The sequence below is a fragment of the Macaca nemestrina genome, chromosome 2 (assembly GCF_043159975.1).
Source record: "Macaca nemestrina isolate mMacNem1 chromosome 2, mMacNem.hap1, whole genome shotgun sequence".
NCBI classification, from domain to species: domain Eukaryota; kingdom Metazoa; phylum Chordata; class Mammalia; order Primates; family Cercopithecidae; genus Macaca; species Macaca nemestrina.
Window position 1 is genome coordinate 200,822,582 of NC_092126.1, and position 12,971 is coordinate 200,835,552.

At 36.7% G+C, this 12,971-nt stretch overlaps 1 protein-coding gene across 4 annotated transcripts in view; it reads left to right on the top strand.

Annotated features, from left to right (window-relative positions):
• The window catches only part of LOC105485564 (roundabout guidance receptor 1), a 1,159,905-nt gene that overhangs the window by 1,108,550 nt on the left and 38,384 nt on the right, over nucleotides 1-12,971 (top strand). For 2 of the 4 annotated variants that reach the window (XM_071092571.1, XM_071092572.1), the window contains 4 exons: nucleotides 575-601; nucleotides 2,014-2,056; nucleotides 8,324-8,478; nucleotides 12,367-12,702. In XM_071092571.1, the coding sequence (XP_070948672.1) occupies nucleotides 575-601; nucleotides 2,014-2,056; nucleotides 8,324-8,478; nucleotides 12,367-12,702 (561 nt within the window). The remainder of the gene's footprint in view (nucleotides 1-574; nucleotides 602-2,013; nucleotides 2,057-8,323; nucleotides 8,479-12,366; nucleotides 12,703-12,971) is intronic. The other 2 variants (XM_071092573.1, XM_071092574.1) reach the window with 2 other exon arrangements.

Here is a 12,971-nt window from a genome sequence, read left to right on the forward strand (position 1 = left end):
TTTTATGGTTCTCTTTTATTCAGTTCATCTTTTTCTTTGCTTTCCTTTCCTTTCGTTGTGTTTGTTTTTTCTTCCCCTTTCCTTGCCTTTCCTTCTTTTCCTTCTTTCCCTCTTTTTTTCTCTCAATGTTGAGTACATAAATGTATCTAGTAGTTCACTTTAATAAGCATTTACTTTCAGATTTCTAGATAAGGTCCAGCAAGACTCTGATAATGCTTGTTTAAGAATCCATCACCCTGTGTTTGGAGATGATTAATAGTGGAGGATTCTTGTTTGTACGAAAGCCTGAGCTAAATCTGTGTTACTAAATGCAGGGTCATTTGCAGGCTAACCTAGCAGAATTCCCTTCCTGAGCGTACTAGAATGTCAGACACTTCAAAATGGTACCTGTAGAGACAAGCTTCTTTTTTTAACCTCAGAGTTGGTTTTATTCATAGATCAGAGTGTCAGAACTGCTGGCTTAGTTATTTACATTTGTTTTATGTTCAGCTGTCTGCTTGATTTATACTAATGTGATATGTTCCCTTTCTCTCTTCAGCTTAATAACTGGTTTATATTTTGTTTTGATTTTCAGTCCCGTCTTTTACCTTCACACCAACAGGTATATATTTGCACTTACCCTCCTCCTTTCCATTGTTAGTCTGGCATGCGTTCTACTATTGTGTTTCTGTTTTTATTTCATTTTCTGCAGTAAGTTGGGGGTAAGAACTTAAAGTGCATATAATACTTGATTTACTCACACCAGGCATGTGTTTAAAGTAGACACAGTTGGTGTTGCTTTTCTTCCATTTGATGCAATGATGTATTCACAATTCCACACTGGATCTTAGCCTTGTTTGCATGTGTTTCATTAAGTAGACACACTCTCTCTACCTTCAGCATGATTTAACATGCTAATGATCTTATTGACTATTTCAGACTTGGCAGTGCATTTTTCAACTTAAGCTTTCGAGTTTTCCAACAAAAATTTCTCTCCCTTGTATTTCTCTGTCCCCAGAATCAATATTGTTAAAGGTAACCAAAATACCCAGCACATGTGAAAGATAAAACTTTTCATTTTCCCTAAGTCAGAATCCTAATATTCCGTTCTATTCAAAATGGGGCCTCTTCTGTCACATCACCTCCAGGAAAAGATGTACCTGTGGTTACGCCCTCTCAGTTTTAATCCAGTTATTGTCATCACTGGGAGCAGTTATCTCTCTATAACAGACTTCCAGTTTGGAGTTCTTCTAAGTAGCAGAATTTGGCAGCTTTAAAAACACATTTCTTCTTAGAAAATGTGTCTGTATTTACAGAAAAGCTAATCTTCTTAACCACTTAGCCTAACTATGTGCAAATCTTTTTTTGTTATTGTTATGGTTAAAATTTTCCACCCCAAATTTATTACGCCGAGAATGCTTTCAAGAGCATTATAATATATTTTGATTATCTATACATGTCTGATGAAAATATAATAAGAAATAATTTGCACAAGCCACAATAAAAAATAGGTCACATGAATTAATAGTCACAACTTGGCATACATCTTTGTGTGTGGAAAACTTTATTTTAACATTTATCTTTGACTTACTGGTACTCATATTTCTGGGAAAATTAGTAGGTTTTTTTTTTTTCTGAGTTTAAGTTTACACTTATATAAAATCATGAAATTATGTGCTCCAATAATCAATTCAAAATGGAAATCCATGGGAATGCTAATGTACAGATGTGTAATAGTTATATTTAATAAGAATGTACTGATGTTTTGCTTTTTCTTGATTCTCCACCTTATTGGAACATGAAGAAAATAGGAGTGATATATAGATATCTATATATATAATGTATATATAATTCTATACAATAGTTAAATGTCACTAGTTGAATCAGAAATCTGTTACATCGTGTGATGATTTTTGCAATGCTTCTATGTAGGAAGACAGAAGGAATTCCATTTTAGAAAGATGCTCACGAATGTAATAGCTTTTGATATATAAATATGTCTATTAATTGTTCCTTTTTTTCGTAACATTCTAGTAACTTACCAGAGAGGAGGCGAAGCTGTCAGCAGTGGAGGGAGGTAATTATCTTGCTTGTTTTGTAGATCCTACAGGGAATTCCAAATATTTCTTCATCTTCCTCAACGACACCACTTTCTCTGCTTAAAAAGTCTAACTTAAAGGTGAAATGTATTTAGTTCCTTGAGAAAGGCTCCATTTAGCTATGCTGTTGAACCAAGCTGTTTACACACAAATGTAGTTGATTGGGGTAGTTGCATCTTAATCAGTGACCACCAGAGAGCGCACTTTAACCGAGAAAGAGACGCTGATTTAGCAAATGATTAAAAGGCGTTAAAGTGACTAAGCTGTGGCATTTATGAAGATGAACAAATATAGCTAGTTAACAAATACTATCAAAGAAAAAGTGTTCATTTGAAAAACCTGCTGAACACAGCAATTGCTCATAAGTTGTAGGTTATGTTTGTTTGTTCTTGTTATGAATTCAACATAGTTCACATCTCCATTTGCAGGAAAATGTGTTGAAATAAAAGAGGAAGTCTGGGTAGCTTGTTAACAAAGAACGTTTTCCCTCCTCTAATTAAAATGAATCTCAATCTTATATTTATGATTTTTAAAGTAATTATTATTTAGTGAACTTTAATATATTCACGGAGAAATCACAAATTGATGTGACAACCAGCTTAAAGGGGCTGAAATAAGGTATAAGTTATGTGATGAGCCAAGCTTCAGAATTTTTCACAATAAGATGTTTTCTTTTTTCTCCAAAACAGTAACATCTTGGTGTAAAAAAAGAAATCTTCCACCAAAACCATCTTATAATTCAAATTCAGTGAACTTACTAAATTCCCTTCTTTGTCCAGCTGTGTAACATGGCTGCTGCTGGAAAGCTAGAAATGAGTAAGATATTATTCCTGAATTAAAGGAACATACCATCAGATCAGAAAATGACTGAATTTAAGAAGTGGTTTAAAAAAATAAAGGTTGACCACCTTTAGCCAGTGCTGTACAAATTTGGCGACAAGTACTAATCTTTTCTTTCCTGGGTATTGCTAACTTCCTGTTCTCACACCTGTGAAACAAAGCCAGCCAGTGACAGACCCAAAGCTAGGAAGGTTTTCATAAGGAATAAATCCACTCGATTCAGGAATTAAAGCAGGGCATGTTTGTGCATCCAGGGGAATTCCATCTAAATCACAGCCCAGACATTATGAAAGAGCCTCTGGCATGAGAACATTTTCTCATGGGTGAATCTGGAATACCTGATTTTATAACCACTTCATTACATGTGTACATTTCAGCCTCCTCATTAATCAAAGCATGTGAAAGTGCTTCTCGAGCATCTTCGATATGTTCTTCACTAGCCTCTGTGCGTGGGCGTGTGTACACAAGTATCACAGACACAGGCACTTACAGAGGTACAAGCCTGGTTCCTACTCTAAAAGAATTTACAACCTGGGTAGAGCAAACCAGCACATGGGAAGCGATGGCAGGAACGCATAGGTAGCAAATGCTAGTTGCTGTGGCAGGATGGGAAGATTACAAAGTTCCTGAGCTGTCTCTTTGGAAAGCTCACTATATCACAAAACAAACATAGCTTTTTAAATTTAAACATAGAATCCCTGGCAGTGAAGCTGATTTATTTCAAACACTAAGTAGAAATGATCATTTTCCTAAATGAAATGCTAAACCATGTTGGGATATTACGGAGGCAACAGTTCAATAAAGATTTCAGAGTCAGTGCTCAAAATGTCAGTTATATACAAAATGTTAAAATTATTTATTCATGCAATATATTGAACACTTACTATGTGACAGGCACTAGTTTACTTACTTGGGATGCATCAGTAGGCAAAGTGGATAAAAATTCCTGCCCTTCTAGACCTTAGGTTGTAGTGGGGAAGATGCAAGATGAATAATAAACATTTGTTTAAAAAGTCAACTGTATAATATCAGCAGTTGATAAATGCTATGGGAAAAATAAAGCAGGATGAGGACAATAAGGATGCTTTACCAAGGGACCTCATTCCTAGCCACTTATGGGTGTGTGTGTCAGTGTGTGTGTATGTGTGTCTGTGTGTCTGTGTGTCTGTGTCTGTGTTTCGTGATCCAGTGAGATCAGAGCGGGAATAATGAACCAGACTCCTACACTGACTTCTCTTGTGTCTGTCCCTTAAGCACTGGTTTCCCTCATGTGTTTAAGACTCTCTTGAGCCCTCACTGGACCTCCTACCTCACTTGGTTAATGACACCGAAGCAAAAACCTTCCATCCATCCTCTTGGATCTCCTGTATCCGTTACTGCATTTTGTTGATGCTGTCTGTTAACTCCTTTCACTCTCATATTGTTTCATTTCCAGCCCTACTTCTCCTTTGCCTAATCTATGACAAAAGCTCTCAGGAGTCCTACCTTTATCTATAATACCTTCATTAGCACTATTTCCTGCTAATTCCCTTTGCTCACTGGAGACAGAATGATCTTTTGAAATGCATATTGATCATGTTTCTGAGCTCCAGACAATCCCATTATCAACAGGACCTACCATGTTTAGAATATCAGATCTAAACTGGCCATAATATGCGAAGCTCTAGGGCTCTGCAGACTTATTTCACACCTCAAAATGTGCCAGATCCTACAATCCACTGTATCACCCCACCGGCCGTTTGCCAAGATGGCATTTTCTTCTGTGTCCTTACTGCACTGCCCCTGTATTATATAGGTCTGGACTGTCTCCCCACCCAGCGACCCTTCTCAGTTTACTGAATTCCACCTACTATGCCCTCCATTAACTCTCTAATGTGGAATTACCTCAATGAAGCACCTCACATAAAGTGACACCATTATCTTATGTTTGTATCAGAGGTCAGCTAATGATGTCTCTTGGGCCAAATCCAGCCTGCCCCTGTTTTTGTAAATAAAGTTTTATAAGAATACAGCCAGACTCATTTGTTTACATATTTTCTATGACTGTATTTGAGCCACATTGACAGAGTTGACTAGTTATCAAAGAAACAATACGGTTTGGAAAGCCTTAAAACGTTACTCTCTGGTCCCTTACAGAAAATGTTTGGCAACTCCTGGTAAATAATGACTGCCTCTGACAAGAGAATGTGGGTTCCTGGAGGATGGAGATTACATGGTTTATTTATTGATAAATGGATTTTTAATAAAGTAATAAATGTAATTTATTGAATTACATAAATAAATGGGATAAATGACACAAAAGATTAATTTTTGAAAGATGTCACTTATAAGTAAGAAAAAAACGAATGAACCATTGAATAAATGAATGTCAGATGGCCTGAGTTCAGTCCTTGGTGACATTAGAGAAGTTTTGGAGGCTGCATTTTTTTCCTCTAATAAAAGGAGAAGGTTATCTAGAACTCTGTTATAATTGTGAACCTTGCAAGTGTGGCTATTCCTGGAAAAGAGAGAATAAAGATTGTGGTAAGCAAAGAGACCCCTTCCCAACTTAAAAAGGGCAAAGAAATTGTGAGAAAATCCAGGGAAATGATCATGGAAATATTAAGTAACTGTTTCTGTTCATTTGTTTTCCTTTCCTCAAACATTCCAGGCAATGTGTCCCAAAAAACGTACTTAATCCAAACCACAGTAGAAGGCAAGAAAGCAGAGAAAACCTGAGAAGGGTGGGGCGGGAAAGTCTGGCTAACCTGGTAGAGAATGCCAATACCACATTCCCTGTTGGTGGGAGGTGAGGAAATAGAGCTCAAGCCTTTGCTTCTCTTTAAAACATTGGCAGTTCTGAGATCTAGCCCTTGGCTTTAGAGCTCATTCAGGCTGCCAGCGGGAAGGGGAAACAGCCTATCGCCTGACAAGCCTTCCTGCCGGGCTCCTCCACCATTTCCCCAGCTCCTGGACTCTGTAGTGTTTGATTTTGTGATTTAGCAGCTCGAATAGGCTTTCTTGGGGTGAGTGATTGGAATATCAACAGAAGAGTAGGAATTGAAGGTAATTGCCATATAATTACTAAAGTGCATTTGCCCTCTTTTTTCTTCATGGCACAAATCTATCCACTTAATATATTATGTGATAATACTATATAATAATATTTAAGAAACATGTTAATACCTATAACTGCCATGTGGATTTTTTCTGCTTCATATCTTAAGCTCAAATACATAAAGGTAGCCTGGAGAATTGTTTAAAAAAGACCTTAGAACCCTTATTAGAGTAGCTACATATGACCTTGACTTCCTCAACGTCCTTTCAGATATATACATGGCATTTTAAGGTTCATTATGGACCAGTAATCACAGCTCACCTTCTGCCTTAAATAATTAGCATTCCAAATTCAAGTCTAAACAGAAAAGTTGGATGTAAACCGATAAGTCAGCTTCCTGTTGGAAATCACTCATATATATGAAAAGGGCTCTCAGCCTATGATGATATCAAAGCATTCACTATGAAAGTATTTTTCAGAGGGAATCAGAGCAGCATAAAAATTTGTCTGTTTCTTTTGAAACATGTAAGTCAGTCTGTGGAAAATTTCCTCTTGACCCATACTTCAGTCGTCCTGTAACATCTCTGCTGTGTCACATATGGAGTTTTATTTTTAATAACTTCTACAGTGATAATATTCATAGTTTAAGTTCAAAGAAAAAATAGGAAAGCAAGCGATTACTAGATGCAGAATTTCTGTAACAACATCTATTTCAAAGGCTCCAGATATCTGTGTTATAACTTGCATTTAAATGTTTAAAATTTCAACAGTTTGGAAACGCTGTTCTTCAAATCACGATTTATCAACAATTTTAATAGTAAGGTTGGCTCAGTTTTAACAGCTTACACTTCCAATACTTTCTCCACTCTTCCTTTTATGAAGAATATTCCAGAGCTTTGGGAAATGTTAGCACTTTCCCATATATGTGTTTATAAAATCTTAGATTAGAGTGTATACTCTAGGGCCAGCCTGCTAGGGTTTGATTTTCAGCTCTGCCACTCACTTTATATAACCATGCACAAACTTCTTCACATCTCTTAGACATCCCATTTCCTCATCTTTAAAATTTGGATAACAGTACCTCCCTTGTAAAATTGTTGTGGTGACTAAATGAGTTCATACATGTTAAAAAAAAAAAAAAAAAAAAAAAAAAAAAAAAAAAAAACAGAACAATGCCTCACACGTTATAAGCAAAGGGTACATATTTGTTTTTATTATATAAATATATGTACTCACATATGTATAGAAAAATGAATCATAAATCCATAGCCTTTTTTAGAATGGATTACTTCTCAACCATCATTTGCATACTAAATTTCCTCAGTAGATTATGTGCTAGAATAAGAACCATGGAAGGTAAAATATCAGATTTTTGCTTCCCAGGTAAATAAGAAACATAATCATTGCATTTTAACATAGAAAATAAAACCACCAAGAAAATATTTGCAGAATCTGTAATGCCAGTCTGTTTATTGTGAGTGGGACATCACCTCTTTTGCTGAATGGAGGTATGTATGAAGTCAGTGTTGGAGAAGGAAATGAAGAATGCCACTCTTGAACTCCAGTTTGAGTCCCTGGCTCTGTTGGTCCAGGGCTCCCATTAATAATCGCTGATGTACTTGGCATTCCCAATGCACGGTAAAAGAAGAATCACATCAAAAACTACCAAAATGAACGCTAATATTCCTTTTAGTGGGCATCTCTGTTTTATCAGATTTAATTCATCAGCTTTCCTTTGCTTATGTTGGGATGTATGACATTTTACAATGTTACCATCAGAAAATGTTGACAAGCTTACAGACCTATGCACTGAAACATTAATGAGGATCTGTGTAAAATGTCGCAGAGCCCCCAGACTCATTAGATATGAAGCATGGTTTTGGAGAAAAATACACCAGTGCATTTAATTTGAAGCATCTATCGTCTGAGTAAAGAGGCTTGTTTCATTTTTTTAATGAAGTTGTAAGGAGTCACAATTTTTTAATGGGTCAAAATGAAGAAGTGCCAACTATCTGAATTAGGGCGTTTTTTTTTAAGCCACTAAAAGACTAAAAAATATTTTCAGATTCCATGTTTGATTTTTAACCATTCTGACTAAAGGCAGAGTAGAACGTTGCAAACGATATGAGATTTTAGGTCTGATGCGTAACTCTTCCTATGTACAGTTATGGCTGTGTAAATGGAGGTGCATCCCAGGACCTTATGGTAAGTTACCTTGAGTGTAGAATCAAAGGGCTAATAATGTCATTCAGCATAGTTCATCAGGTGATTGGTGAGAATAACAAGATGAGGAAGTTATTGGAATTTTCAATAGAAAATATCATTCTCTATTCATATAACATTTGCTTTTATGTATTTTTTTATTTAGGCCTGGACTTCTCAACATCAGTGAACCTGCCACGCAGCCATGGCTGGCAGACACGTGGCCTAATACTGGCAACAATCACAACGACTGCTCCATCAACTGCTGCACGGCAGGCAATGGAAACAGCGACAGCAACCTCACTACCTACAGTCGCCCAGGTTAGGGACGCAGAGAGAGCGTGATCTGTATAAGCTTTTTAAGGAACCAGCCAGAAGATGTTTTCTTTCCCTCTCCCTACATGGGAAGATAAAATTTGACCAATATTTTATCCGGTGCTGACTATCGTTTAGCAAAATAGCCTGATTTAAGTATTTTCTCCATCCCTTAACCTCCATACTTTGCTAAAGTCCACCAAAAATATTTTGCCCAGATAATTGGGAAGATAAATTATACAATCGATAGCAAATAAGGAAAAATAAAATCATGGGAAAGTATGTATGTATGTGCTTGTTTATTGGAGACAGAATCTCACTCTGATACCCAGGCTGGCGGGTAGTGGCATCCGCTTCCTGAGTTCCAGTGATTCTCGTGCCTCAGCCTCCCGAGTAGCTGGGACTACAGGCATGCACCATCAGGCTCAGCTAATTTTTATGTATATATATTTGTAAGTAGAGATGGGGTTTTGCCATGTTGCCCAGGCTGGTCTCAAACTCCTGGCCTCGCATGATCCATTCACCTCAGCTTCCCAAAGTGTTGGATGGGAATACAGGCGTGAGCCACCGTGCCCAGCCGTAAAAGTATTTAAAAAACAATTTTTTTTTTTTGACAGAGTCTCACTCTGTAGCCCAGGCTAGAGTGCAGATGCGCAATCTCAGCTCACTGCAACCTCCGCCTCCTGGGTTCAAGTGATTCTTCTCCCTCAGCCTCCCAAGTAACTGGGATTACAGTCACACAGCACGACACCCAGCTGATTTTTATAATTTTAGTAGAGATAGGGTTTTACCATGTTGGCCAGGCTGGTCACAAGTATTTATGTTGATAAGAATGTATGTGATTACGTTTTATTTTACCCTTTTTGTTTGTTTGTTTGTTTGTTTGTTGTTTTTTGAGATAGGATCTCACTCTCTCACCCAGGCTGGAGTACGGTGGCATTAACACAGCTCACTGCAACCTCAGCCTCCTGGGCTCAACTAATCCTCTCACCTCAGCCTCCAAGTAGCTGAGACCACAGGCGGGCACCACCATGCCTTGCAAATTAAAAAAAAATTTTTGTAGAGATGCAGGTCTTGCTATGTTGCTCAGGCTGGTCTCAAATTCCTGCACTCAGGCAACCCTCCTGCCTCAGCCTCCCAAAGTGTTAGGATTATAGGGGTGAGCTACTGTGCCCGCTATATAATTTTTAATTGTAATTAAATAATCTTTAATCATATTTAATCATTTTTGAGATTTTGGGAATAACATAGATCAAAAGGTAAATAAATTCTTAGTTATAATGAACCAAATTCTTTAATAACAAAAACAATAATAATAATATACAACAGTAATACAAAAATTTAAATAAAAATTAACTGGAATTTTAAATCAGATTTTATAGTATATTAGCAAATCCTGAGGACATGAGATATATATATATATGTATATATTGTGTGTGTATACATACATATATACACACACATAGATATATATGTATTATGTGTATATATACACACACACACTTATATACATATATATATTTTGCAGGTGTGTATGCATACATATATTTTCTATTGTTTGTTTTCTGGGTCAGATGTATATGTGACTAAAATTTCATGCCAAAACATAATAGGAAAAAATTGGATGTACATTATGCAAGATGTAAAGGAATAAAAATTACCAAAGATTTCTTCCCCCCCCCCCAAAAAAAAAACAATATTCGCAATATAGGAAATAGTAAAATAATTGTAAGGAATCTCTATGATGATAGAAGTAAAATAACCTATGGAATTAAGGAAAGGCGAGGGAGAAGTTGGAGTTAAGTAAAGATGTTAAGCACGATAAAGAACCAATCATAGAGCAATCTGCATGTCTGCCCTTAAAATGAATCCTGAGTCTCCACTGGCTGTGGACCTGACATAGCCGCATGACCGAGTCTCTGCCCTCTAGCGGTCCGTATGCTGAGTGTCTGGACAGATAGATACACATGTAATCATAAGTAAAAGAAAAACTGGGTTGAGACCCATAGAAGAGAAAAAATGGCAATACCCATTTAAATTAATAGGTAGAGCTGTGTTGTCCAATATGGTAGCCATTGGCAACAGATGGCTGTTTACATTTAATTAAATAAAACGCAGTCTAAAACTCAGTCCCTCTTTTGCACTAGCTACATTTCTAGTGCTCAGGAGCCACATGTGACTAGTAGCTGCTGTATCGGACAAAGCAGAGTAGACCATGTCCAATATCTCCAAGGTTCTGTCGGATAACACACATATAGATAGGTTGGCGAAACAAAATGAGAATGCAAAAACCATGTGATCTTTATAGTATTTCTTAACCACTGTTAAACAAAACTAGAAATTAGAAATAGAAATCGCAAAGGCCAGATCAATCAAATATTTCTGCTCCCTGATGGTTCATGGTTGAAATGCAGAATAGTTGAATTCAGTAGGATAGAGAAGTTAACCCATTTTTCTTAAGATTATATTCACATTTACATCTTTAGTAACAAGCATGTTAATTTATAATTTTTAACATATCCAGTTAAAAACCTAACATATCCAGTGCTACAGGTGACTTGTTAAGTTGGTACTACTTTTGGACAGCATGAATAAAATGATGATATTTTCACCATTGTAATTTAACTAATTTTTCTCTTTAAAAACTTTTAATTTAAAAATATGATTTCAGTTCTTCCTACTATTTTAATATTTTCAACTGCAGGGTGTATATATATATATATATATATATATATGAATGTATATGTTATATATGTGTATTCAGTTATTTAATGTCCAAATATTTTAATGGAGAGAAAACTGGAGTGGAAATGAGATATTAGATATTTAAGTATTATTTTAGTCTTTATTTGATTCAATGACCCAGGTTACTATGATTCCTTTTGTTATTATTATTGTCATTTTATATTTCTTGGGTGTCATTATGAAACCATGAGAAAATGATTATATAGCATGTTTTCCGGATAATGATTATCCAACATGACTACGACAAGTACTAATAGAATTCTCCTTAGTAGTATTTACTATCATTTTACCCCCGTTCCTCGTATCTTTTAAATGTAAATATTTTATAAAATATCAAAATCGCGGCCGGGCGCGGTGGCTCACGCCTGTAATCCCAGCACTTTGGGAGGCCAAGGTGGGCGGATCACGAGGTCAGGAGATGGAGACCATCCTGGCTAACACAGTGAAACCCCGTCTCTACTAAAAATACAAAAAATTAGCCGGGCGCGGTGGCGGCGCCTGTGGTCCCAGCTCCTCGGGAGGCTGAGGCAGGAGAATGGCGGGAACCCGGGGGGCGGAGCTTGCAGGGAGCCAAGATGGCGCCGCTCACTCCAGCCTGGGCCACAGAGCGAGACTCCGTCTCAAAAACAAAACAAAACAAAACAACAAGAACAACAAAAAAAATATATATATGTCTCAAAATCTCAAGTTCTTTGATCTATAAGTAGTTTTTTCCCTTTGGATTTTCAATTTATATGCTTTGTCTGTTGCTTCAGCAGCTAACCAGTAGCTTCAAATAATTCAGTAAGCAAAGACTAGGAAAGAAAAAGTTGGCACATAAAGATATACATGTATATATTATTTTAGTTGAATTCTTATTAATGAAGCTATTAAATGAAAATTATTTTAAATTGGTTGTTTACTTCAGCACTATCAGAAATTCAAATTTATTTAGTCTCTGCAAATTCTGTGTACCCTCTTTTATTTTTTCAATTATTAATTTTCTTTGGAAAGCACATGTGGATATTTGGCCCTTTTTTTTCATCTTATTTAAGCCCACTTATACTTTACGTAACGATTTTCTTATGACTCACAAAGCTACGTAGAAAGAAATTTAAAAGGAATAACCATGCAGAATGATTTTTTCCTTTTCCTCTCCATTGCACATAGCTGATTGTATAGCAAATTATAACAACCAACTGGATAACAAACAAACAAATCTGATGCTCCCTGAGTCAACTGTTTATGGTGATGTGGACCTTAGTAACAAAATCAATGAGATGAAAACCTTCAATAGCCCAAATCTGAAGGATGGGCGTTTTGTCAATCCATCAGGGCAGCCTACTCCTTACGCCACCACTCAGCTCATCCAGTCAAACCTCAGCAACAACATGAACAACGGCAGCGGGGACTCTGGCGAGAAGCACTGGAAACCACTGGGACAGCAGAAACAAGAAGTGGCACCAGTTCAGTACAACATCATGGAGCAAAACAAGCTGAACAAAGGTGAAGAGGCTTGCACGTATTCCCATCTGTCTCTGTATGACACTCTCAGCACCTCGACTAGATGTCGAAACTTGTCTGCGACTAGCAAGTAAAATCTTTTCTTCTGTCGCTGAGATTTTCTTATTTCTTTGGTTTCAAAATTTCCAGTGTCAAAGAGTTAATTAGCACAACAATAACCTTGGAAAATTTATTTTATAATGATATATAAGTATTTTCAAATGGTTTTGAGATTAATTTAAATTTAATAGCAGGTGAGGGATTGGGACGGA